This window comes from Lepisosteus platostomus, chromosome 5, assembly GCF_059453375.1.
Source record: "Lepisosteus platostomus isolate fLepPlt1 chromosome 5, fLepPlt1.hap1, whole genome shotgun sequence".
Classification (NCBI taxonomy): Eukaryota; Metazoa; Chordata; class Actinopteri; order Semionotiformes; family Lepisosteidae; genus Lepisosteus; species Lepisosteus platostomus.
The window spans coordinates 4587633-4609909 of NC_142615.1; the positions used below are offsets into that span (position 1 = coordinate 4587633).

Below are 22277 nucleotides of genomic sequence, written 5' to 3' on the forward strand. Positions count from 1 at the left end.
AGCACTGGGGCCCTGGGTTCAATTTCTGAGGTGCCACCTGTGGGGAGTCTCTATGTTCCCTTTGCTTTGAGGTGGGCCTCCTCTGGGGGCTCCAGTTTCCTCACACAGTCCAAATATTTACGGGTGGGTGAATTGGCTTCTGGGAAAACTGGCCCTGGGTTGAGTGTGTGTGTGTCGGAGTCTGTCTGCCCTGCAAAGGACTGGCGTGCCCTGAAATACTCTTCCTTATGTCCACTGCTTGTCAGGATAGGCTCTGGGTCCCCAGTTCAGTCTCTGAATTGGAAGAAGTGGTTAGAAAATGGATGCATATACAGTAATGCCTATACAGAAGTTTCTAAACACCCATTCATGACAGTAATGCAAAGCTATACTCTGAACAAAAAAATGCAGACAAATGCAAACTTTGTTTATACAGTATACAGGCATGTATATGACTAGACAGCTGAAAAACCTCCTGGACTCTAGAACTCTCTTCTTAAGTGTTCTCTGGGAAATAATAATTGCTTACACTTATATAGCGCTTTTCTGGACACTCCACTCAAAGCGCTTTACAGGTCATGGGGAATCCCCTCCACCACCACCAATGTGCAGCCCCCACCTGGATGATGCGACGGCAGCCATAGTGCGCCAGAATGCTCCCCACACACCAGCTCTCAGTGGGGAGGAGAGCAGCGGGATGAAGCCGGTCCAGAGAGGGGGGTTATTAGGAGGCCATGATTGGTAAGGGCCAATGGGAAATTTGGCCAGGACGCCAGGGTTACACCCCTACTCTTTTCGAGAAACGCCCTGGGATTTTTAATGACCACAGAGAGTCAGGACCTTGGTTTTACGTCTCATCCGAAGGACGGGGCCTGTTTACAGTCTAGTGTCCCCCGTCACTATACTGGGGCATCAGGACCCGCACGGACCGCAGGGTGAGAGCGCCCCCTGCTGGCCCCACTAACACCTCTTCCAGCAGCAACCTTAGTTTTTCCCAGGAGGTCTCCCCTCCAGGTACTGACCAGGCTCACACCTGCTGAGCTCCAGTGGGGGGGCTGCCAGTTGTGAGTTGCAGGGTGATCTGGCTGCTAACCATATAAAAAAACATACCTGGCTCTTTTCCTAAAAAAATTAAAACAGACCCGTCCAACCTTTGCTGAGCTGAGCTGAGCTGTGTCTCAGTGCAACTCTCCTCTACACAACATGTCTGATGTGATTCTCACTCAATGATATGATGTTGAAAAGATGTTGTAGGCTGAAAAAAAGACAGTAAAAAGTGGACACGCAAAACTCACCAGGTAGAATTTTAGCCGCGTCTTTTTCTTGTTACGATTTGCGGCACGGATATTTTATTTGCCTGTCTTTTTGCACCTCCACGCTGTCGTGTTTTGTGGCAGTATTTAAGGAACATCATAGCCATGATTTTGAATTTAAAGCCTACACCCTGCCTTTCGCCTCTGGGGACTTGGGACATGCTTAACAACGGGTAGTGTGACATCTCCGCCCGATTTCTACTGTGTTCAAGGAAATTGTAAGACCTGTAATAGACGTCATGTTCGTTTTTGGTACGTCTCAGCGTGTGTAAAACCATCGCTGCTGGGAATGCATTACAAGTGGGTGAGAAATCGGATTGAGGGCTCTCGTATGATAACAACACCTCCGCTTGTCTGTCATGCATAGCAACAGTCACTAAGGAAGTGCCCAAACAACCCGGAAATCCGGTTTAGGACTGTGTAGGAGGAGAGATCGCTCAGCTCTGATTGGTGATGCCTTGGTACGACAAAGGGCCGCCTCTTCCCCCTTTCAGATCTGTGTACATGTTTGTGATTTGGTGAGAGACACAGCTGCACGACCCCGTCCTCATCGGCCCTGGGATTATCTCAGAAAACAAAATGACGACGGACTGCCTGTTCACGCTGGAAAGCGAGATCGAGTCGTGCATGGAGGCGCTGCTGCGGGCGATCGTGTCCGAAGTGGCGGACATTTTCCGAAGCGGCGTGTCTGCCTCGGAGGACCCGTTTCGAGACCAGCTCCGCCGGAGCTCGGGGATGCTGGTGAGGCGGGTGGTGTTCACCCTGACCAAGTTTCTCCAGGGCAGCTTCGGGGATGAGATCGCGCAGATGAAGCGGGAGATCGAGACCCTGAGGGGGAGGCTGCAAGTCTGGGGGCAGCAGGCGGCGGGGTCGGCGGGAGACCGAGACCGGGGGCAGACGGATCGCCTCGGACACACGCCGCCCGGCGAGGTGATCGTGGAAGTCAAGGAAGAAACGGACCCGGAGCTGGAGCTGTCGGGTGCCGGGTGTAAGTGACTCGCGTGGAGGAAATGCTGTCTCTGTGCGTGACTCGTGAAAACGTCGCCCCGGGAATATTGACCGAGGATGGGTCTGCATCTCGAAAGATCGCTTGATGGGCCCTATACGATTTCTGGCATGAGGAATCGGTCTTGTCGCAGACCCCAGCTGGCTCTCCAGGAGACACACGGACAGGGAGAGAAGCTGGGGGTCAGAGCGCAGGGTACGGCGCCCCTGGAGCAGTTGGGGTTCAGGGCCTCGCTCAGGGGGTCCCCAACGGAGTAGGATTCCTCTGCCGGCTGCGGGATTTGAACCGGCAAACCCCTTCCGACCCCCAGGCGCAGATCCTTAGATCCAACGTTGACTCCATGTTGTTGCATTTCGTGTAGTTAAGTAGGATTAGAAATGCACTCGTTATGCGCGGTCTTTTGTTTTTCGAGATGATTTGCGGCGAGTTAGCGGTAATCCTATAAAGATATGCATTTGGATACCGATGAGTTACATTTTCTTGCCGCAGAACGTAAACATTTTCAGCGGAACAATGTTTAAAATAGAATCTTATCCCCGAGCAATTTATCGTAGACTATTTTGTCGCCTATGTATTGAATATATTATTAATATCGGGCTCCAGTGTTTCTATTTTAACTGAATAAAATGAGTTTGTGTCTAGTATTTAGTAATGCAATTAGCGTTTAGTGGTTTAATGAAAGCTTTTACAACATTTATATCATGCAAGTAATTGAGCGTAAGGAATTATCGTGGTGTGGTATTCTCTTATTGGAAAGTACACAACCGGTTCTTACACGTCTAGAATTTCGCGTCATTAATTTTTATTTCGTTACTATTTGCATAATATGTTATCTTCGGTCTCTGGATACAGTGGTGCACGCAGGGGGAGAAATCGTTTGATTTAACCCATTGTTTGCAAAATCTTCATGCTGTCTGGATGCGATAAATTCTGTTGTGTTGTGCGGCGCAAGATACAGTGGATACCGGGGTGACTCTCGCGCTCCGTAGTGGTCTGTCTGGCTTCTATAAAATCCAGTTTGGTTTTGAGGTGCAGGTTAAAGTGGATATCAAGGTGGATACTGGTCTGTCTGGGTGATATAAACTCCCTGAGGTTTTTGGATAAAGTGAATATGGGGGTGTTTCTAGTGCTCTGTACATAATAGGAACTGTTTTTCTATAGCGCCTAAAAAGTGGCTGTCCTGGACTTATCTCCAGAATAAAGTGAATATCAAGGTGTATCTAGTGCTTTGTGCTGGTCTGCTATTAAAGTCTTGATGTGGTCAACTTGGTACTGTAAAGTACACATCTAATGTAATGTAGAGTTCGCACCTCTTAATTCAGTTATTTATAATACTAAACCTAGATCAGATGGAATTGCTCTAATGGGTACTCTATTTCTGTTCTGGTCTCGTATTACATGCCTCAGTTTTATAACTGTGCCGTGTCGAGATATAAGATATAAGATCAGATCACTTTATTAGCCCTATACAATTTCTTGCATGAGGAATCGGTCTTGTCGCAGACCCCAGCTGGCTCTCCAGGAGACACACAGACAGGGAGAGAGAGAAGCTGGGGGTCAGAGCGCAGGGTCGGCCATTTATACAGCACCCCTGGAGCGGATGGGGTGAAGGGCCTCGCTCGGGGGGCCCCAACGGAGTAGGATTCCTCTGCGGGCCGCGGGATTCGAACTGGCAAACCCCTTCCGGCCCCGGGCGCAGATCCTGAGCCAAAGAGCCACCACTCCGCCCCAAAACAGATTCCTTGTTCTTTTAATGTCGGTGCTCGACATCTCCCCTGCAAATGGCCGGGGTGCATTGCAGTGCTTGTGATGTTTTGCGTACCACGGTTGAACTTGCACGCCTGTCTAAACCCCGAAGAAGTTCCTTTTCCGAGACAGCCCTGGCTGACGTTAACTGGGCTCTTCTCCTGTCTCTTCAGGGTCGGAGGTCGGGGCTCTCGCTGACGCTGGGGAGAGGGTTCCTCTTGAACAGCAGTGCAGCGAGGAGGAGGAGGAGGAGGAGGAGGAGTGGGGGTCCGGCTGTATGCAGGAGACAGAGCTCCTGGCTGCCGAGAGGAAGGAGCAACCCGGGGAGCAGCACAGAAGCAAGGTGGAAGATCTTGGCGGACCGGAGTATCGCCCTTACGAGCAAAGACCCGAGAGCGTGGCTCGCTACCGTCAGGCGATTGGGGATCGGGACGCTCCAAACAGGCAGGGCGCCGGCGATATTCCACGAAGCGGCGGCGGAGCGGAGTCCGTCTCTGTCCGAGGACGGAAAGAAGAGGGGCGGGGCGACCTGGGCGCCGCGCGGCCCGCGGGACAGGCTGCCGAGGTCCGCGCAGCAGAGCGGCCGGCCGGCGGGCTCGGCGAGGAGAGGGCCGACCATCGGCGAAACCGGGGGGGCTCGAGCCCTCCGAGATGGCCGCCGGGGCCCCCCCCGGCCCCTCCTCTTCCTCCTCCTCCTCCTCCTCCCGCGCGCCGGCCCTTCGCCTGCGGCCAGTGCGGCCTGAGCTTCAGCCGCTCGGGCAGCCTGAAGCGCCACTGGCTGACCCACACGGGCGAGCGGCCCTTTGGCTGCCGCCTCTGCGGCCGGGGCTTCGGCCGCCTGGGCAACCTGCGGCGCCACGAGCTCATCCACACGGGCGAGCGGCGGCTGCGCTGCGGCCACTGCGGCAAGACGTTCAGCCGCTCGGACCACTACAAGAACCACCGGCTCCTCCACGGCGCCGGCGGGCCCCGCCCGGGCCCCCGGGCCTCCGATTCGGACCCGCGGGAGGGCGGTTTTAATGTCTCGTCAACCTTCTGAGGTGTGCTGAGGTGTGATATTGACTGCTATAAGCGGGGCCGGATTTCCCATGAGGCACAGTGCCTACAAAATTTCCCGGGTTCGGTTCCAGACCTCGGGGGCGGCTGGTCTGTGACGCCAACCCCGGGGGGACGGGGCGATTCAAACCCGCGGGAGGGCGGTTTTATTGTCTCATCAACCTTCTGATGCTGAGGTGTGATATTGATTGCTATAAGCGGGGCCGGATTTCCCATGAGGCACAGTGCCTAGGGGCCTACGAAATTTCCCGGGTTCGGTTCCAGACCTCGGGGGCGGCTGGTCTGTGACGCCAACCCGGGGGACGGGGCAATTCAAACCCCGTGAAAGGGGGCTTCTTTAGTGTCCCATCAGCCTTCTGATACTGAGGTGTGATATTGACTAATGGAAGCAGGGCCGGATGTCCCATGAGGCACTGCAGGCACAGGGCCTAGGGGCCCGACGAAGGAGGGGGAGCGCTCGTGGCGAGCGATCGGCTCGGGGTGCTCCAAATCGCGTGCCGTCGAGCGGCGGTTCCAGAAGCTATAAGGGGCTGTCTGTGTGGAGTTTGCATGTTCTCTCATTGGCCCTGTGTGAGACTTTGTGTGTGTGTGTGTGTCCTGTGATGGACTGGTGTCCTGTCCAGGGTGTGTGTGTGTCTGTGTGTCCTGCGATGGACTGGTGTCCAGTCCAGGGTGTGTGAGTGTGTCTGTGTGTCCTGCGATGGACTGGTGTCCTGTCCAGGGTGTGTGTGTGTGTGTGTGTGTGTGTGTGTGTGTCCTGTGATGGACTGGTGTCCTGTCCAGGGTGTGTGAGTGTGTGTGTGTCCTGTGATGGACTGGTGTCCTGTCCAGGGTGTGTGAGTGTGTGTGTGTGTCCTGTGATGGACTGGTGTCCTGTCCAGGGTGTGTGTGTGTCTGTGTGTCCTGCGATGGACTGGTGTCCAGTCCAGGGTGTGTGAGTGTGTCTGTGTGTCCTGCGATGGACTGGTGTCCTGTCCAGGGTGTGTGTGTGTGTGTGTGTGTGTGTCCTGTGATGGACTGGTGTCCTGTCCAGGGTGTGTGAGTGTGTGTGTGTGTCCTGTGATGGACTGGTGTCCTGTCCAGGGTGTGTGAGTGTGTGTGTGTGTCCTGTGATGGACTGGTGTCCTGTCCAGGGTGTGTGTTTGTGTGTGTGTCCTGTGATGGACTGGTGTCCTGTCCAGGGGGTGTGTGAGTGTGTGTGTCCTGTGATGGACTGGTGTCCTGTCCAGGGGGTGTGTGAGTGTGTGTGTCCTGTGATGGACTGGTGTCCTGTCCAGGGTGTGTGTGTGTCCTTTGATGGACTAGTGTCCTGTCCAGGGTGTGCATGTGTCTGTGTGTGTCCTGGGATGGACTGGTGTCCTGTCCAGGGTGAGCCCTGCCTTGCGCTCATTACCTGCTGGGATAGGTTCTGGCGACCCTGCGACCCTGAATTGGAAGAAGCAGTTAGAAATTACAGGCTTTAGGAAAGCTGGAATAACAAAGTGGAATAAGCTGTTCGTCCACACGCGTGGAACAGTTTGTAGCATCATGTCCTAGTCTGTGTGCTGCAGATTCAGCTGCAGTCAGTGTGGGCAGAGTTTAAATCGGGCAGGTAGCTTAGAAATGCACCAGCAAATCCTCACTGGAATTGAGAGATGAGAAAAGCTACTTTAAAAGCCACCGGAGAGAAAGGAAAAGCCTGAAATTGATGTTTCATATATACTTAAATTTAAAACCGCCGGTCTAATCCAGTTTGGAAGGGCCAGAACCTGCAGTTATAGGAGTGGTCTGTAAAGTGTAATAAGTTTTTAAAACAACAATTGATGTTCTGTTTTTTTATTTCATTGGTAAGGCAATTATTTCTCGTGTAACGTTTTTTGCGAAGAAACATTAAAGATGAACGACACTAAACAGACATTGGCCTTGATGGTTTCGGCACTTTTTCCTTTAATTTCAAAGCCAGACCAGTTCTGTGTGTCAGTTGGCACAGGACAGTCGGGGAGCTGTTTCATCACCTCAACCTACTGCCACCACTACACACAAGACCCCGCCCCCACAGTAACCACGCCCACACAATAACCCCACCCCTCCAGGGCCCCTCCCACATGATAACCACGCCCATACAATAACCCCACCCCCCCAGCCATGGCCCCGCCCACACAATGACCCCACACTCACAATAACCCTACCCCCGCCCCCACAGTAACCCCGCCCCCATCCTTATATTGAGTCCTCCGGACTCTGGGGTTTATTTCTCAAGCTAAGTTGAAGAACTATAGTAGTCATGTCCTGTGTGCATCGGACCAGACCAGCAGTACCTCACAGGGGATCAGCTGTCACACTGCTCACAGGCTCCACAGCACCAGCAGTACCGCCTGCGGCCACAGGAGGGAGACACTCCTGTCTTCTCTCGCAGCGGATCAGCTGTCACACTGCTCACAGACTCCACAGCGCCAGCAGTACCGCCTGCGGCCACAGGAGGGAGACACTCCTGTCTTCTCTCACAGCGGATCAGCTGTCACACTGCTCACAGACTCACCAGTGCCAGCAGTACCGCCTGCGACCACCAGAGGGAGACACTCCTGTTTTCTCTCACAGCGGATCAGCTGTCACACTGCTCACAGACTCCACAGCGCCAGCAGTACCGCCTGCGGCCACAGGAGGGAGACACTCCTGTCTTCTCTCACAGCGGATCAGCTGTCACACTGCTCACAGACTCCACAGCGCTACCAGTACCGCCTGCGGCCACCAGAGGGAGACACTCCTGTCTTCTCTCACAGCGGATCAGCTGTCACACTGCTCACAGACTCCACAGCGCCAGCAGTACCGCCTGCGGCCAAAGGAGGGAGACACTCCTGTCTTCTCTCACAGCGGATCAGCTGTCACACTGCTCACAGGCTCCACAGCGCCAGCAGTACCGCCTGCGGCCACCAGAGGGAGACACTCCTGTCTTCTCTCACAGCGGATCAGCTGTCACTACTCACAGGCTCCACAGCGCCAGCAGTACCGCCTGCGGCCACAGGAGGGAGACACTCCTGTCTTCTCTCACAGCGGATCAGCTCATGGGTGCCGTCGCCCAATGTGAGTTTCTGGAGAGTAACAGTTAACCGGGTGTTCTGAACAGTGACGTTTCTTGTCAACTGACAGCAGTGCTACAGCTCTGTCGATCTGTCTGGTCTAAATATAAAATAAATGTATACACGGGTGTGTGGAAAATGCGCTGATCATAGTCACTGTAGAAACAATAAAATATGTGCAAAGTGTGCGTAGGTTTATACAGACTGAGTGTCCAAAAAGTACAATGGAGAAAACATGCTGTCCATAGAGGAGCAGATGAAGGGCGAACAGTCCTAGCCTAGGGCAGCGTTATACACCCTGACAGCCGCCGGGAGGAAAGTACGCGGAAACGTTCCCTTGAACACCGGAGCTGGAGCAGTTTGTTGCTAAATGTGCTCCGCTGCCCAGTAACAGTCCCATGAAGCGGATGAGAGGCGTTGTTCCTGATGGCTTGTTCCCTGTTCGTGGATTTTTGATTTGGTATGCAAAAACGAACACAACTTCACGACAGGAAAAGTAAATGACTCGCACTCGCTGGCACATAAGCGCCACACAACTTCACAACAGGACGAATAGGTGCCGCCGGCACAAAAACACTGCACAGACCAGAACGGCTTTCTAATTTCGATATGACATGAAATCCTATCATCTTTCATATAATGACTTATTTCGTGAGATACATCATGTAGAGAACCGAGATCTATATATTTAAATGCCATTCAAATTGCTTCTGCTTTAATGGAATTACTCATTTCATTAGACACACATTTCTGTCACGTACAGAACGGATTTTTATACTTGAAATGACGTGAAATTATACCATCTTTCATATAATTACTTGTTTCATGAGATATATCATGTACAGAACTGAGATTTACAAATTTGAAATGCCCTACAATTCTAATGCAATGTACTTATTGCGTTGGACACATATTTCGATCAGGTACAGACCCATCTTAACATTTATGAACTTAATTAATAAGCTTACTCTGCAATTCTCTAAGATAGCAGATCGCACGGTCAGCTCTGTCCTGAGTTGTTTTAAAAAGATCAAAAGTCATTTTTAGGAAATGTTGTTTTTTTAAGCTGAATGCACGTTTTACGTAATGTTTGCTGTTTTTTATAATTGTTACAGAGAACAATTATGACTATTTTCAGATGCATTCTTCAGAAACTGAACTTGCGTTTTCAATAAAGTTTCTGGACTCTTAATTGCTTAATTGACGAAGTCTCTTGATTGGCCGGGATGCGATCTTACCCAGGGGATGGGAGAGAGTTTCCTGGTTCAGACCGAAGGGAAACGTCATTTGTCGGATCAGATCACAGGAGAAAGAGAGAGAGCGGAGGTCCTGTCGTGAACACAGCAGAGCTGACTGGGCTCGGAAGCAGAGGTACCGCGTGTGGGTGATGTACGGTGTTCAGCGCAAACTTCATACTGACCGCTGTGGGTCAGTTCTAACGAGCTCTCGGAGAGCACGCTGCTGTCTGGAGAAAAGCTACAGCTCTGAGCTCAATGCTACGAAAAACCGTGCGGAGTCATGTTGGAGACCAGCTGAACTTGTGCTTAATACACAAAGGGCTCAGCATTGTTGTCCTAATTAGCACGAACTACAAGACGCTCTGAATCGCGACATTTCAATTAATTTAAACCGTAAATTAATGTTGGTCACGTTAATATAGAACTATTACTTTATGTCGTGTTTATGTATAACGGGATGTTCCTGTTTTTAATTTAAGAGGGTCAATCATGCTAAATTATACCAGATGAGTGTACGAGATTACCAACGCCATACTCAAGTGCAATCAGTCCCGACACAATCGAGAGCAGCAGTTGCGGGTTTGAATTTGAACGCGAATCCTATTGAAGCGGGTTTTATTTGCACTGATAAATGACGAAGATTCATACGGAGATCCTTCAGATGTAAGCGAACGTTTTTTCCGGTTGTATGTACAATATATACATTTGTGTCTGCACAAGTCTTCTGCACATTTAGGGGAGACATGCTGCACTTTATCTAAGTGTGTTTTTAACTTGTGTGAAGTTCGAGAGCAGGTGAACTTGTGCTTAATACACAAAAGGGCTCAGCATTGTTGTCCTAATTAGCACGAACTACAAGACGCTCTGAATCGGAGCATTTCAATTAATTTAAACCGTAAATGAATGTTGGTCACGTTAATATAGAGCTATTACTTTGTGTCGTGTTTGTGTATAACGGGCAGTTGCTGAATTTAATTGTAGAGGCTCATTCATGCTAAATTATACCAGGTGAGGGTACGAGACCACAATGTTTGATTTTGAAGGCGAATCCTATTGAAGCGGCTTTTATTTGCACTAATAAATGATTTAGATTCATACGGAGATCCTTCATATGTAAGCGAACGTTTAATTTCGGTTGTATGTATAATTTATGCAGTTGTGTCTGCACAAGTCTTCTGCACTTTAGGTGGGTAGCTGCGTCAGCATGTTGCACTTTATCAGAGTTTGTTTTTAATGTGTGTAACGTCTCTATTTGAGGCTGCGAGTTAGTTATGGTATGTTCAACAGTGGACAAAGGCGAGGACCACATCTTCCTCACCGAGGAGTCGGTCAATAGTGACTAAAAGCACCAGCTAATGTCCAGAAACGTTTGTATTTTTTTTTTTTACACGGATCAGAAAATAAGGTACTGGTACGTGGTTTCATCTCCAGGTAAGAAAACCTGATTTTTGCAGCTCGCAAAACGTTCAGCTTTGGCGATTAATGCAGCAGATCTGTTTCACTTCATGTCGGGTAAAGACGCACCCGATTGGTCCAGTGAGGAGCCAAGGGAATTTTCCGATTGGTTCACAGAAAGGTACCCAAGACGCACCCGATTGGTCCAGAGGGAAGCCAAGGGAATCCCCTGATTGGTCCAGAGGGCAGCTCTGGGAGGGCTCTGTCTGAAAGTGCGCTGGGCAGCGGTAGCGAGCGCTTAAGGAGAGTTCAGGACGTCCGAGGTCTGTTCGCCTCCAGGTCTTCAGACCTCAGACTCTCCTCCAAGCAGACAGTAGCGGGCTGAAACAACCAGCTGACATTGTTTCGGGTTTAGTGGCGCACCGGCAGTATTTTTAGCGACAGAAAGGATTGAAGAAGCAGAAGACGGCACCAGGAGTCGGGAAGAGACCGGCGAGAGTCGAGTTTGGGGGGGAGGCATTGAGATTTTCGTCGCTGACAATTTTATCTCATTCGACGGAGAGTCACGTACAGAACTGACACCCATCTTAACATTTATGAACTTGAATATTGATCAGCTTACTCTGCAATTCTCCGGTCGCAGGTCTGCTCTGCCCTGAGTTGTTTAAAAGATCGAATGTCGGCTTTGGGGAAACCTTATTTTTCAACTGAATCCACTTTTACGTACTGTTTGCTGCTCTTTATCCTTGTAACAGCGGTAAAGGGCCGCAGAATTATGACTTTTTTTCAGATGCATTCTTCAGAAACCTAGCTTGTGTTTTCAATAAAGTTTCTGGACTCTTAATTGCTTAATTGATTGTTTTCCTGATTGGCCGGGATGCGATCTCACCCAGGTGGTGTGAGAGTTTCGTGGTCCAGAGCGGAGGGAAACGTCATTTGTCGGATCAGAGCACAGGGGAGAGAGAGAGCGGAGGTCCTGTCGTGAACACAGCAGAGCTGACTGGGCTCGGAAGCAGAGGTACCGCGTGTGGGTGTGATGTACAGTGTTCAGCGTAAACTTCATACTGACCGCTGTGGGTCAGTTCTAACGAGCTCTCGGAGAGCACGCTGCTGTCTGGAGAAGAGCTACAGCTCTGAGCTCAATGCTACGAAAAACCGTGCGGAGTCAAGTTGGAGACCAGCTGAACTTGTGCCTAATACACAAAGGGCTCAGCATTGTCCTAATTAGCACGGACTACTAGACGCTCTGAATCGGAGCATTTGAATTAATTTAAACCGTAAATGAATATGGAGGATTATTACTTTGTGTCGTGTTTATGTATGACGGGATGTTCCCGTTTATATTTCTATAAAGGGCATTTATGCTAAAATATACTGGATGAGGGTACGACGCTACTTGCTGCTACTTAAGTGCAATTAGCCGTTGAACAAACGAAAGCAGTAGTTGCGTGTTTGAATGTGATCTGAACGCGAATCCAATTATAGCGGCTTTTATTTGCGCTGATGAACGATTTAGATGAAGACGGAGGTCTTTCGTATGTAAGCGACTGGTTTTATTTTTCGCTTGTATGTGTCTGCAAGGACCTGAGGGCGTCTGATCAGGGGAGCTACACAGTGAGGGACCTTCAGGGAAACACTATTGCCACTGTGGGAGGTGAGCAGGTCTACAGTAGGGTCACTAGAGGGCTCTATATTCTTGACGGAGTGTGTTCTTATATCATCCTCTGTCCTGATTGTCTTTCAGCTCACAGAGACACTGTCACCCTGCAGCCTGGAGCCTCTCTCTCTGTCTGTTCCCCTGTTCACTGGAGAGCCAGTGGAGGTGCTGTTTGACCCTGCAGGAGGTGGAAACTGGACCTCAGTGTGTTCTGTCCAGAACAGCACAGCCCGCTGTGTCCCCCAGTACACAGACAGAGTGTCGGTGCAGAACAGCTCTCTGACACTGTATTCCCTCACTCCAGCTGATCAGAGGAGCTACAGAGTGAGGGACCTTCAGGGAAACACTATCAGCACTGTGATCGTCACTGTGGGAGGTGAGCAGGTCTACAGTAGGGTCACTAGAGGGGGTTCTTGTATCGCTCTCAGTCCTGATGGTCTTCCAGCTCCATTCACTCTCCCAGTCTGAGAATTGAGAGGCTCAGAGAGATGGACTGCACCACCAGAGACAGAGGAGAGATCCACGTCACAAAAGGCACCAGACTGCTTACAGGTGGGGACAAATCACACTCTTTTCTTTATGTAGGGCGTGGCAGGATTTGATCTCAATATTTAGAGACAAACTGCGGCAGACCCGTCTTGTTTGTTGTAGAAAAAACAACTCATTGTAGTCTCTCATCTACCCTCACTTTCCTGTTGGCTGAATACAAGCTGGGGCAGGAGCATGAAACTAATAATGACACTGAGGTGGAGAACTCCCTGCTTGTGCTGAAGGGGTTTTGATCCTCCTTCTTGCAGTTGACAGGAAGCCCCCCCCCCACTCGAACCCGGAGCCCTGCCAAGCCTGATGGGAGATCCCAGCATGAGTGAGTCTGATCTTCACCCTGTTCTCTGCTCTCCTTCTGCGTGTGTGTCCACTGGCTCAGTCACTGAGCAGGAGAGAGAGGTGAGTGAGACACACCTGTCCTGTATCTATACAGTCCAGAGACACGTGGTACAGAGTCACACCTGACCTGTATCTGTATGGTCCAGAGACGTGCGGTGCAGAGCAGAGACGGCTACTTCAGTGTCAGGTTTAGTGTGGTTGTAGATTCGAGCATCACCAGCTATTTTGAGCATCTGATGTTAATCTTAATATCTGACCAAGTATGAATATGTCAATAAAGTCTATTATTATTGTTGTTCGTCTCCAATTCTTCTTCGCAAGCCCACGAAATTCCCTGATGGAAGTTCGGTTCAGATCAGTGGAAGTCTGCAACTGTCCCTTAATGAAGGACGGTTTTGTCCCAGAACAACTGAAAATCTGACGGAGAATTAACGAGGACACCCTTTCTTGGATAATCTCTGTACGCGTTAACCACCAAACCAGACCGTCTCTTCAGTCTGTTTCCTGAATAATTAGTTTATTTGCTTGTTTACCGTGCTGGGGGTTCACTGGAATGGTGAGTCACTAAACCAGTGTGTCTCTCTGTGTTCGCTGGAATGGTGAGAGGAGTGGGGTACCAGCCAGGTGGGAGCTGGAGGAGTGGGGTACCAGACAGTTGAAGCCAAGGAACATTCCTGTGTGACAGTGAACACGCTCAACCGAGATCTCTGTGGGATCCTGAAGGAGGAAAAGTCAAGAGGGAGGACGGACACCCTGACATCGGAGCTCTCTCCCAGTTTGACACCAGGAGCCCCGACGCCCACATCCTCCCCCATCGGCTCCATCTCTCCGGTCGTGTCGTCTGGACGTCGGACTCCAGGATCTCGGGGAAGGTTCCCTCCTCCCAGCCGGCTCAGGCCTGAGGAGTCTGGAAGATCTGGGAGAAGCCAACAGGAAGAAACTCCTCCTGGACCTCGACTCTGGGACCCCCAGAAGACTCGGGTTGACCAGGAGGACCCCAGAGGTGCCACAACAATGAAGGGGAGCCCAGGGGTGTCAGAACCCCCAGACAAGGTGAGGAAGGGGGAGAGAGAGCCTGTGGACAACACGCCTGTGTCTGTGACTGTGACTGTCGGAGCAGTTGGGACCCGGTGGAGCACAGACTGCCCTCAGGCATGTTTATTCCCACCAGACGCAGCTCCTGCAGGAGGAACTTGGCCCTGGAAAGGCAGGGAGAGGTCAGGGAGGCTGTGGGACAGGTGGGGAGGGACTGGGAATGTGGTAGCTGCCCGCTGTGTTAGGCAACGGGATCAGGCAGCCAGGGGTGAAGTGGGGCAACACTGTACCAGGCTGGAGAGGGCGCCCCCAGATGTGCAGTTAGAGGACAAGGGGACAGGGGACCCCCCCCCATCAGCCAGGCAGGTAAGTGCAGAACAGGTGAGTCTCTCCTTCACTGGATTTCCCTCGCAGGTGATGCTGTGTCCCTCGGTTCTGACAGTCCTGTCTGCTTCAGGGTCTTCCTCCTGATCTCCATGACCGCAGCGCAGGTCTTCCCAGTGGCTGTGTGCTGTCAGCTCTTCCCGCGGTCGTCACTGGGAGGAGACCCTCCCTGGAGTTAGAGGATCGCTGGTGTCACCTGGGTGTGTCAGGTGTGGGACGTATCTGAGTACCTTTCACTGTGGAGACGGGACACAAACTGGGGGACTTCCAGTGTCCCTTCTGTCCACATCCAGGGGCTGTTTCCTTGCTTTCAGGGCCACTGTGATCTGCAGAGAGCTGCCCTTCTCCTCTACACTCTACAGAGCGGGTTACTGAGCCCGGGAGCTGTCCAGGTCTGAGGTCAGTGGGCACGTCAGTTCACAACAAGTATGGATGGAGAGATTGGACATAGGCTGGACTCTTCATGCTGAATTATTTTCCTTAATTCTCCAGGATGTCCAGAGATGAACTATAGGAAGACTAGTACTGGGAAGACTGGGGAGTTGGAATGGAAGTGGGATACTCTCTTGTCCCATGTTTTCCCAAGATATCCAGAGGCTGCCAATGCAGAGCCAGGTATGGATGGGAAGATAAATTGGGAGTTAGGTGCTTCCTCCCATCCCTTTTCCTAGTTTTCCAGGATGTGTTGGTATTGACATTGGACTGTGTTTTCCTTCATTTTCCAGGCTGGCCATAGGCAGCCAGTGGGAAGACAGATATGGCTGGGAGTTGGGATGGAGTTGAGAAGCTCTCCTTCACTGGCTGTCCCTCGCAGGCGACGACGTCCTTACATGATCGGTGCTGATCGGACCGATCTGGGATCCACAGAGTAGGAGTCATCTCGGGGAGACATCCAGGGTGTCCCAATCTCCTGCCTGCTGGAGCTTGTGAGGATGACGATGATAAAGAGCTGCGGGTGACCCTGATTCAGGCTGCTCCCTGGAGACGAGCTCCAGGCGGAGAGCCAGTGGACTCCTCCTATCGGGGCTCCAGGGGGTGACCCTCAGGGCTGTGTCCTGACCTGCTGTCTCTCGCCTCAGACCTTGACTCTGGGAGGAGCCCAGCGCCTGGACGCCCCGAAGACTTGGGCTGACCAGGAGGAGCCCAGAGGTGTCACATCCTCCGAACAAGGTGAGGAAGGGGGAGAGAGAGCCTGTGGACAACATGCCTGTGTTTTTCTGGGATGGGTCACCAGAACAGCAGCTCTGGACCGGAGCAGTCGGGACTTGGTGGAGCACAGGCTGCCTTCAGGCATGTTTATTCCCAACAGGAGCCAGGTCAGACCCTGTACAACGCAGGAGAGGGTGCTCCCAGACCTGCAGTTAGAAGTCAAGAGGGTGTTCTTGACTGGTCAGCACAGGAGGGGACAGGGTACCCCATCAGCACTGAAGGACACGAGGCGCCAGGCAGGTAAGTGCAGACCAGGTGAGTCTCTCCTTCACTGGCTGTCCCTCGCAGGTGACGCTGGTCTTACATGATCGGGGCTGATCGGACCAATCTGGGATCCACAGACTCCCAGGGGACAGAGTAGGAGTTGTCTTGGGGAGACATCCAGGGTGTCCCGATCTCTGCCTGCTGGAGCCTGTGAGGATGATGATGACGAAGAGCTGCTGGTGACCCTGATTCAGGCTGCTCTTTGGAGACGAGCTCCAGGTGGAGAGCAAGTGGACTCCTCGTATCGGGGCTTCAGGGGGTGACCCTTAGGGCTGTGTCCTGACCTCCTGCTGTCTCTCGCCCCCAAAGACCTGGTCAGTGTGCTGTTGACACTACACCCTCGTACCCAACACCAGCCTTCAGCATGAGCACAGGGTCAGGTTAGTCCTGTCATTCCTATATCACACTTGGGGCATGAACCCACAACCCAACTAGTGAGAGAGGAGAAAGGAGAGAGGAGATTTATAAAGTTACTAGCATTGATATCGGAGCCTGGTGAAGTATTATTGTATAATTAACAGTAATACTGTAACTAGTAATACAAGTGAACACTGGGCTAAATACAGATGACGAGGCACAGAGAGACTGCAGAGCCAGACTGCTGCCTTCAGACGCACGAACCAGCTGTCACAGCTGTGCAGCCTACAGCAGTGTGTCCTGCTCTCTGAGCTCATACACTGCGAGCCACAAAGGTCAAAGGTCAAGATTGACTCCAATGCGCAAGCTTTCCAGAGGCAGCCAGTGGGAAGACCCGAGGCTCTGTTCTGTGTTCATTTCTGTAGTTTTCCAGAATGTCCAGAGGCAGACAGTGGGAAGACGGGTATGGAGGTGGGGTGCTCTCTCCTGTCCCTCTTTTCCCTAATTTTCCAGGATGTCCAGAGCTTGCTAGTGGGAAGACAAGTATGGATGAAAATTGAACCCTCTTCTTTGTGTTTTTCCCTAATTTTCCAGGCCGTCCGGGATGCTGCCAGCTATACTGGAATAGTGGTTGGATACTCTCTCCCGTCCTGCTTTTCCATTTTCCATCAAGTCCGGAGGCTGAAATTGGGAAGACCGGCATGGATGAAGATTGAACCCTCTCCTGTCTCCTTTGGATGCTCTCTCCTGTTATTTTTACCCTGATTTTCCAGGATGTCCAAAAGAACTGACAGTAGGCAGATGGGTATGGATGAGGAGTTGGAATGGAGGTGGGGTGAAGATTGAACCCTTCTGTGTTCTTTTCCCTATTTTTCCAGGTTGTCCAGAGGCTGACAGTGGAGAGACGGGTATGGATGAGGTGTTGGGATTGACGTTGAACTCCCTCTCCTGTGTTTTCCAGGCTGCAAAGACGCTGCCAGTGGGAAGAGAGGTAGGCTTTGGAGTTGGGGTAGAGGTTGGATACTTTCCCTAATTTTCCAGGGTTTCCAAAAAATTGAAAGTGGGAAGACAGGCTTGGAAGGGCAGTTGGAATAGAGGTGGGATGCTCTTTTCTCTAATTTTCCAGGCTGGCCAAAGGCTGCCAGTGGGAAGACAGCTTGGGAGTTTGAATAGTGATTGGATGCTCTCTCCTATAATCTTTTCCCTGCTTTTCTAGGATGTCCATAAAATTGACAGTGGGAAGACGGGTATGGATGAGGAGTTGGGATTGACGTTGAACTCCCTCTCCTGCGTTTCCCAGGCTGCCCAGACGCTGGATACTCTCTCCTGTAATCTTTTCCCTAATTTTCCAGGTTGTCCAGAAGCAGACAGTGGGAAGACGGGTATGGATGAGGTGTTGGGATTGACATTGGACTGTATTTTCCTTAAATTTCCAGGCTGGCCAGAAGCCGATAGTGGGAAGACAATTATGTATGAAGATTGAACCCTCTCCTGTACTCTTGTTCTCTAATTTTCCAGGATGTTCTGAGGAAGACAGTGGGAAGACCGGTATAGATGGAATGATAGATTGGGGGTTGGATGCTGTCTCCTGTGTTTTTTCCCTAATTTTCCAGGTTGGCCAGAGGCAGACAGTGGGAAGACAGGTATGGATGAGGTGTTGGGGTTGACGTTGAACTCCCTCTCCTGTGTTTTCCAGGCTGCCCAGACGTTGCCAGTGGGAAGAGAGGTAGGGTTGGGATAGAGCTTGGATACTCTAATTTTCCAGGATGTCCAAAAAATTGAAAGTGGGAAGATAGGTTTGGAATGGAGGTGGGATGCTCTCTCCTCTTTTCTCTAATTTTCCAGGCTGCCAGTGGGAAGACGGCTTGGTAGTTGGAATAGTGATTGGATGCTCTCTCCTATAATCTTTTCCCTGCTTTTCTAGGATGTCCATGAAATTTCCAGTGGAAAGATGGGTATGGAGGTGGGGTGCTCTCTCCTTTTCCTTAATTTTCCAGGATGTTCAGAGGCTGCCAGTGGGAAGACATGTACGTATGAAGATTGAACCCTCTCCTGTAGTCTTTTCCCTAATTTTCTAGGATGTCCAGAAAATTGAGTGGGAAGACATGTGTGTTTGAAGATTGATCCCTCTCCTGTTTTCTTTTCCCTAATTTTCCAGGCTGGCTAGGGGCAGATAGTGGGAAGACGGGTATGGCTGGGAGTTGGGATGGAGGTGAGAAGCTCTTTCCTGTCTTTCTTCCTCCTTCCCTAATTTTCCAGAGTCCAGAGGCTACCAGTGGGACGATCGGTATGGATGAGTTGTTGGGATTGTCATTGGACTGTGTTTTCCTTAATTTTCCAGGTTGTCCAGAGACTGCCAGTGGGAAGACGGGTATGGCTGGGAGTTGGGATGGAGGTGAGAAGCTCTTTCCTGTCTTTTTCTTCCTCCTTGTGTCGGTCTCTGTGACGTCTCTCTGCCTGTCTCTTGAGCTGTGTGTCTTTCTCTTAGTCCAGCTGCTTGTGCTCTGTAAAACACTACACTTCTGCAGTATTAAACAGGGCTTCTTGACTGTGGATTGCAGGTTTGATTCCAGAGGGGGACACAGTCTTGTACCCCAGAGTGAGACACTTTGCTCAGATAGACTGTTCTGATCATGGTTATCAGTGGCTGTACTATAGGGAGTGGAGTGTTGACAATGGTGTACTCAATTCTCGAGGGTATTGTATCTTAATACACTAACACATGTGTGCTGAACTCACACTTGTACTGAGCTTCAGTACTTGGTGACGCACCAGTATGCTGAACTTTCACTTGTTGTGTACTTGAATGCTCAAACCTGTTACCATTTTAACCCTCAACTGTACTATTATAGTACTCAGCCCTGTGTGATGAGCTGTTGTAATACTCGGATATGTGAACTTGTATGTCTGACTGGTACTAGTTGACAATGCTCAGACTTGCGTACTTAACTCTCGCCAGCACTGAGCTTTAATACTTAATGACGCATCTCTGTACTGAACTCTCATCTTTACTGTGCTTTCATACTCAAATGTGTGTGCTGACCCCTCATGTGGACTGGACTATTATATTTCAACCAGGGTGATACACGTGTGTGCTAAACTCTCAACTTTACTGTGCTTTAATACTCAAACTCTGTGCTCAGCTCTCACCTGGACTGCACTAAAATACTTAAACCACTGTGCTGATCCCTAACTTGTAAGTGAGCTTTAATATTCAGTGACACACCAGTTTGCTGAACTTTAACCTGCAGTGTTCTTTAAATCTCAAATCTGTGTGCTATACTCTTACCTTGATTGAGTTTTAATACTCGATGACACACCTGTGTGCTTTACTCTTTCACTTGTCTTAATTCTTGGATCTGTGTGGTCAGCTCTGGACTAAAAAACTTAAACCAGTGCTTTTTCCTGTACTTCAATACCGATACTTGTGTGCTCATCTCTCACCTGGAGTGTACTCAACATAACGGGTACTTTTTCCTGTGTTTAATACCAAAACCTGTGTTCTGAACTCTCATCTCCCCTGAGCTGTAATGTGTGGTAATACTTAAACCTGTAAACGTAACTCTTACATTGACTGTCAGGTCTCACCTGGACTGTACTGAAATACTTAAACCAGGGAGGTGAGCTTGTACTGAGCTTTAATATTCAGAGATGTGTATGCTGACCCTTCTGTAGTGTACTTCAATACTCATCTGTGTGCTACACTCTTACCTCTACTGAGTTTTAATACTCAATGACACACCCGTGTGCTTGACTCACCTTTGCTGTACTATAAAAGTTAACCCTGTGTGTTGATCCCCAACTTGTTAGTGAGCTTTTATACTCGGTGACGCGCATGCATGCTAAACCTTCACAAGCAGTGTATTTGAATACTCAAATCTGTCAACTGTACTATTAGAGTTCTCAGACCTGTGACCTGTACTGTGTTGTAATACTCAGATCTGTGAACTCGCATGTCTGACTGGTACTATTTTGCAGTGCTCAGACTTGTTCTGAACTCTCACAGGTACTCACTTGTATGGATCTGTAATATTCAGTGACGTGTATGCTGAACGTTCATCTATAGTGTACTTTCATACTCCAAGCGCTGTGCTACACTCTTACCTTGACTGAGTTTCAGTGCTCATTGCCACACCTGTGTGCTTTACCCCCACCTTTAAAAAATAAATAAATAAAAAAATGTACTTCTCAAGTCTGTGTTCAGCTCTCACTTGGACTGTACTAAAATACTTAGTTTACTGACCTCTCACCTTGACTGTGCTTTAATATTCAAACCTGTGTCCTCAATTCTCATCTGGGCTGTACAAAACCACTCCAACCTGTGGGCTAGTATCTTGTTCAGACTGAACTTTTATACTCAGTGATACAACCGTTTCTTAAAGCTTCACCTGCAGTGTACTTTAATACTCAAATCTGTGCTAACATTTCAACTGTCCTATTATAATACTCAGCCCTGTGTAGGGTGCCATTTTAATACAGGGACTGGTATACTGCACACTCACGTGTACAATGTTGTAACAGTCACCCTCTGGCTTGTATTTCAGTGTAACACTCAGACTTCTGCCCAAAACTGCCCCCTGTCCTCTACTGTAATACTCAGACCTGTGTACTGTGCTGTTGTTAACTGTTCCCTAGATTGTTGTAATACCCAGACCTCTGTAGTGGAGGGGGATGTGAACTGTCACTTGTATTGTGTTGTAATAACCAGCCCTGGCTGTTGTTCGACAGTGTAATAAACAGAGCAGTATGCCACACTGTCACCTGTTATCTATTGTAATACTCAGCCCTCTGTACTGTGATGTCAACTGTCCCCCTGTATTGTGCTGTACTATCCAACCATGTGTACTGTACTACAATGTAATAACATGACCACTCTACCAAACTGTCACCTGTACTCTATTATAATACTGAACTGTCGCTCCACAGCTGAAATATTTCCTTTCTTCTCTTTCCAGCAGCGAAGAAACCTTTTACTGGTTCCTTCGTGGCCTACACATGCTGATGTAGCTCCCTACGTGAGCTGTTGTAATACATGGACTGCTGTCCTGTGCTGTTGTAAGAGTAAGACTTGTTAAACTGTCACCTGTACTATATTATAACCCTCAGTGTTCTGTACTGTAATACTCAGAATTGTTTGCTGTACTGTTGTAATACAGGGACTAGTCTACTGAACTGTCCCTTGTACAGTGGTGTAATTCTCTGCCCTCTGTTCTGTATTTCAATGTAACAACACATGGCTTTCTGTCTGCAAATGTCACCTGTATGTGCTTGTACTACTCCATGCTTTGTGAACTGTTACCTCTATTGTATTATAATAGCTAGACTTGTGTCAAGGGCTGCATTGTAATACTCAAACTAATGTTTAGAACAGTCACCTGTATTTTAGTGTAATACTTTGATTTGTGTACTGTGCTGTTTACTATATTGCAGTGTAATACTCTCGTGTTCCAAACTCTCACTTCTACTTGCTTGTAGTAGTTAACTGTGTGTAATGTAATAGTGTGCTGCCTTGTCTTAAGGACTGTTGTAATAGTCAGAGCTGTGCCATGGTGTGAATTGTCACCTGTATTTTATTATAAAACCCCCATCTAGATGCTGTCATGTGCATTGTGTTGTACGAAGTACACCTGTGTCCCAAACTCTCACCTGTACTCTATTGTAATGGGTAGTTGCAGATTGGTATGCCTGCCCTGTTCT

At 49.8% G+C, this 22277-nt stretch overlaps 3 protein-coding genes and 1 long non-coding RNA gene across 4 annotated transcripts in view; all 4 read left to right on the forward strand.

Moving 5' to 3' along the window:
• LOC148662594 (uncharacterized) overlaps nucleotides 1–22277 on the forward strand; it is a 197095-nt gene that overhangs the window by 109087 nt on the left and 65731 nt on the right. The window lies entirely within an intron of this gene.
• The window catches only part of LOC148662595 (globoside alpha-1,3-N-acetylgalactosaminyltransferase 1-like), a 167789-nt gene that overhangs the window by 99189 nt on the left and 46323 nt on the right, over nucleotides 1–22277 (forward strand). The window lies entirely within an intron of this gene.
• LOC148662601 (uncharacterized) lies at nucleotides 1684–6994 on the forward strand. Its single transcript, XM_088632260.1, has 2 exons — nucleotides 1684–2280; nucleotides 4218–6994. The coding sequence occupies exons 1-2, from the start codon at nucleotides 1872–1874 to the stop codon at nucleotides 5081–5083; spliced, it is 1275 nt and encodes a 424-aa protein (XP_088488386.1). The 5' UTR covers nucleotides 1684–1871; the 3' UTR covers nucleotides 5084–6994.
• On the forward strand, nucleotides 7629–22171 carry LOC148662602 (uncharacterized). The gene is made up of 12 exons (XM_088632289.1): nucleotides 7629–11807; nucleotides 12371–12443; nucleotides 12534–12822; nucleotides 12892–12998; nucleotides 13244–14959; nucleotides 15065–15149; nucleotides 15243–15365; nucleotides 15476–17571; nucleotides 18505–18607; nucleotides 18739–18792; nucleotides 18922–18975; nucleotides 21536–22171. Exons 8-12 carry the CDS (start codon nucleotides 17392–17394, stop codon nucleotides 21580–21582), a joined length of 438 nt encoding a protein of 145 aa, XP_088488415.1. The 5' UTR covers nucleotides 7629–11807; nucleotides 12371–12443; nucleotides 12534–12822; nucleotides 12892–12998; nucleotides 13244–14959; nucleotides 15065–15149; nucleotides 15243–15365; nucleotides 15476–17391; the 3' UTR covers nucleotides 21583–22171.

Coding starts and splice junctions, on each gene's coding strand:
- LOC148662601 (XM_088632260.1), top strand. CDS start 1,872: ATGACGACGGACTGCCTGTTCACGCTGGAAAGCGAGATCGAGTCGTGC. Junction 2,281..4,217: donor GGAGCTGTCGGGTGCCGGGT/GTAAGTGACTCG, acceptor CTGTCTCTTCAG/GGTCGGAGGTCGGGGCTCTC.
- LOC148662602 (XM_088632289.1), top strand. CDS start 17,392: ATGAGGAGTTGGAATGGAGGTGGGGTGAAGATTGAACCCTTCTGTGTT. Junction 17,572..18,504: donor CGCTGCCAGTGGGAAGAGAG/GTAGGCTTTGGA, acceptor CTGCTTTTCTAG/GATGTCCATGAAATTTCCAG. Junction 18,608..18,738: donor GGCTGCCAGTGGGAAGACAT/GTACGTATGAAG, acceptor CTAATTTTCCAG/GCTGGCTAGGGGCAGATAGT.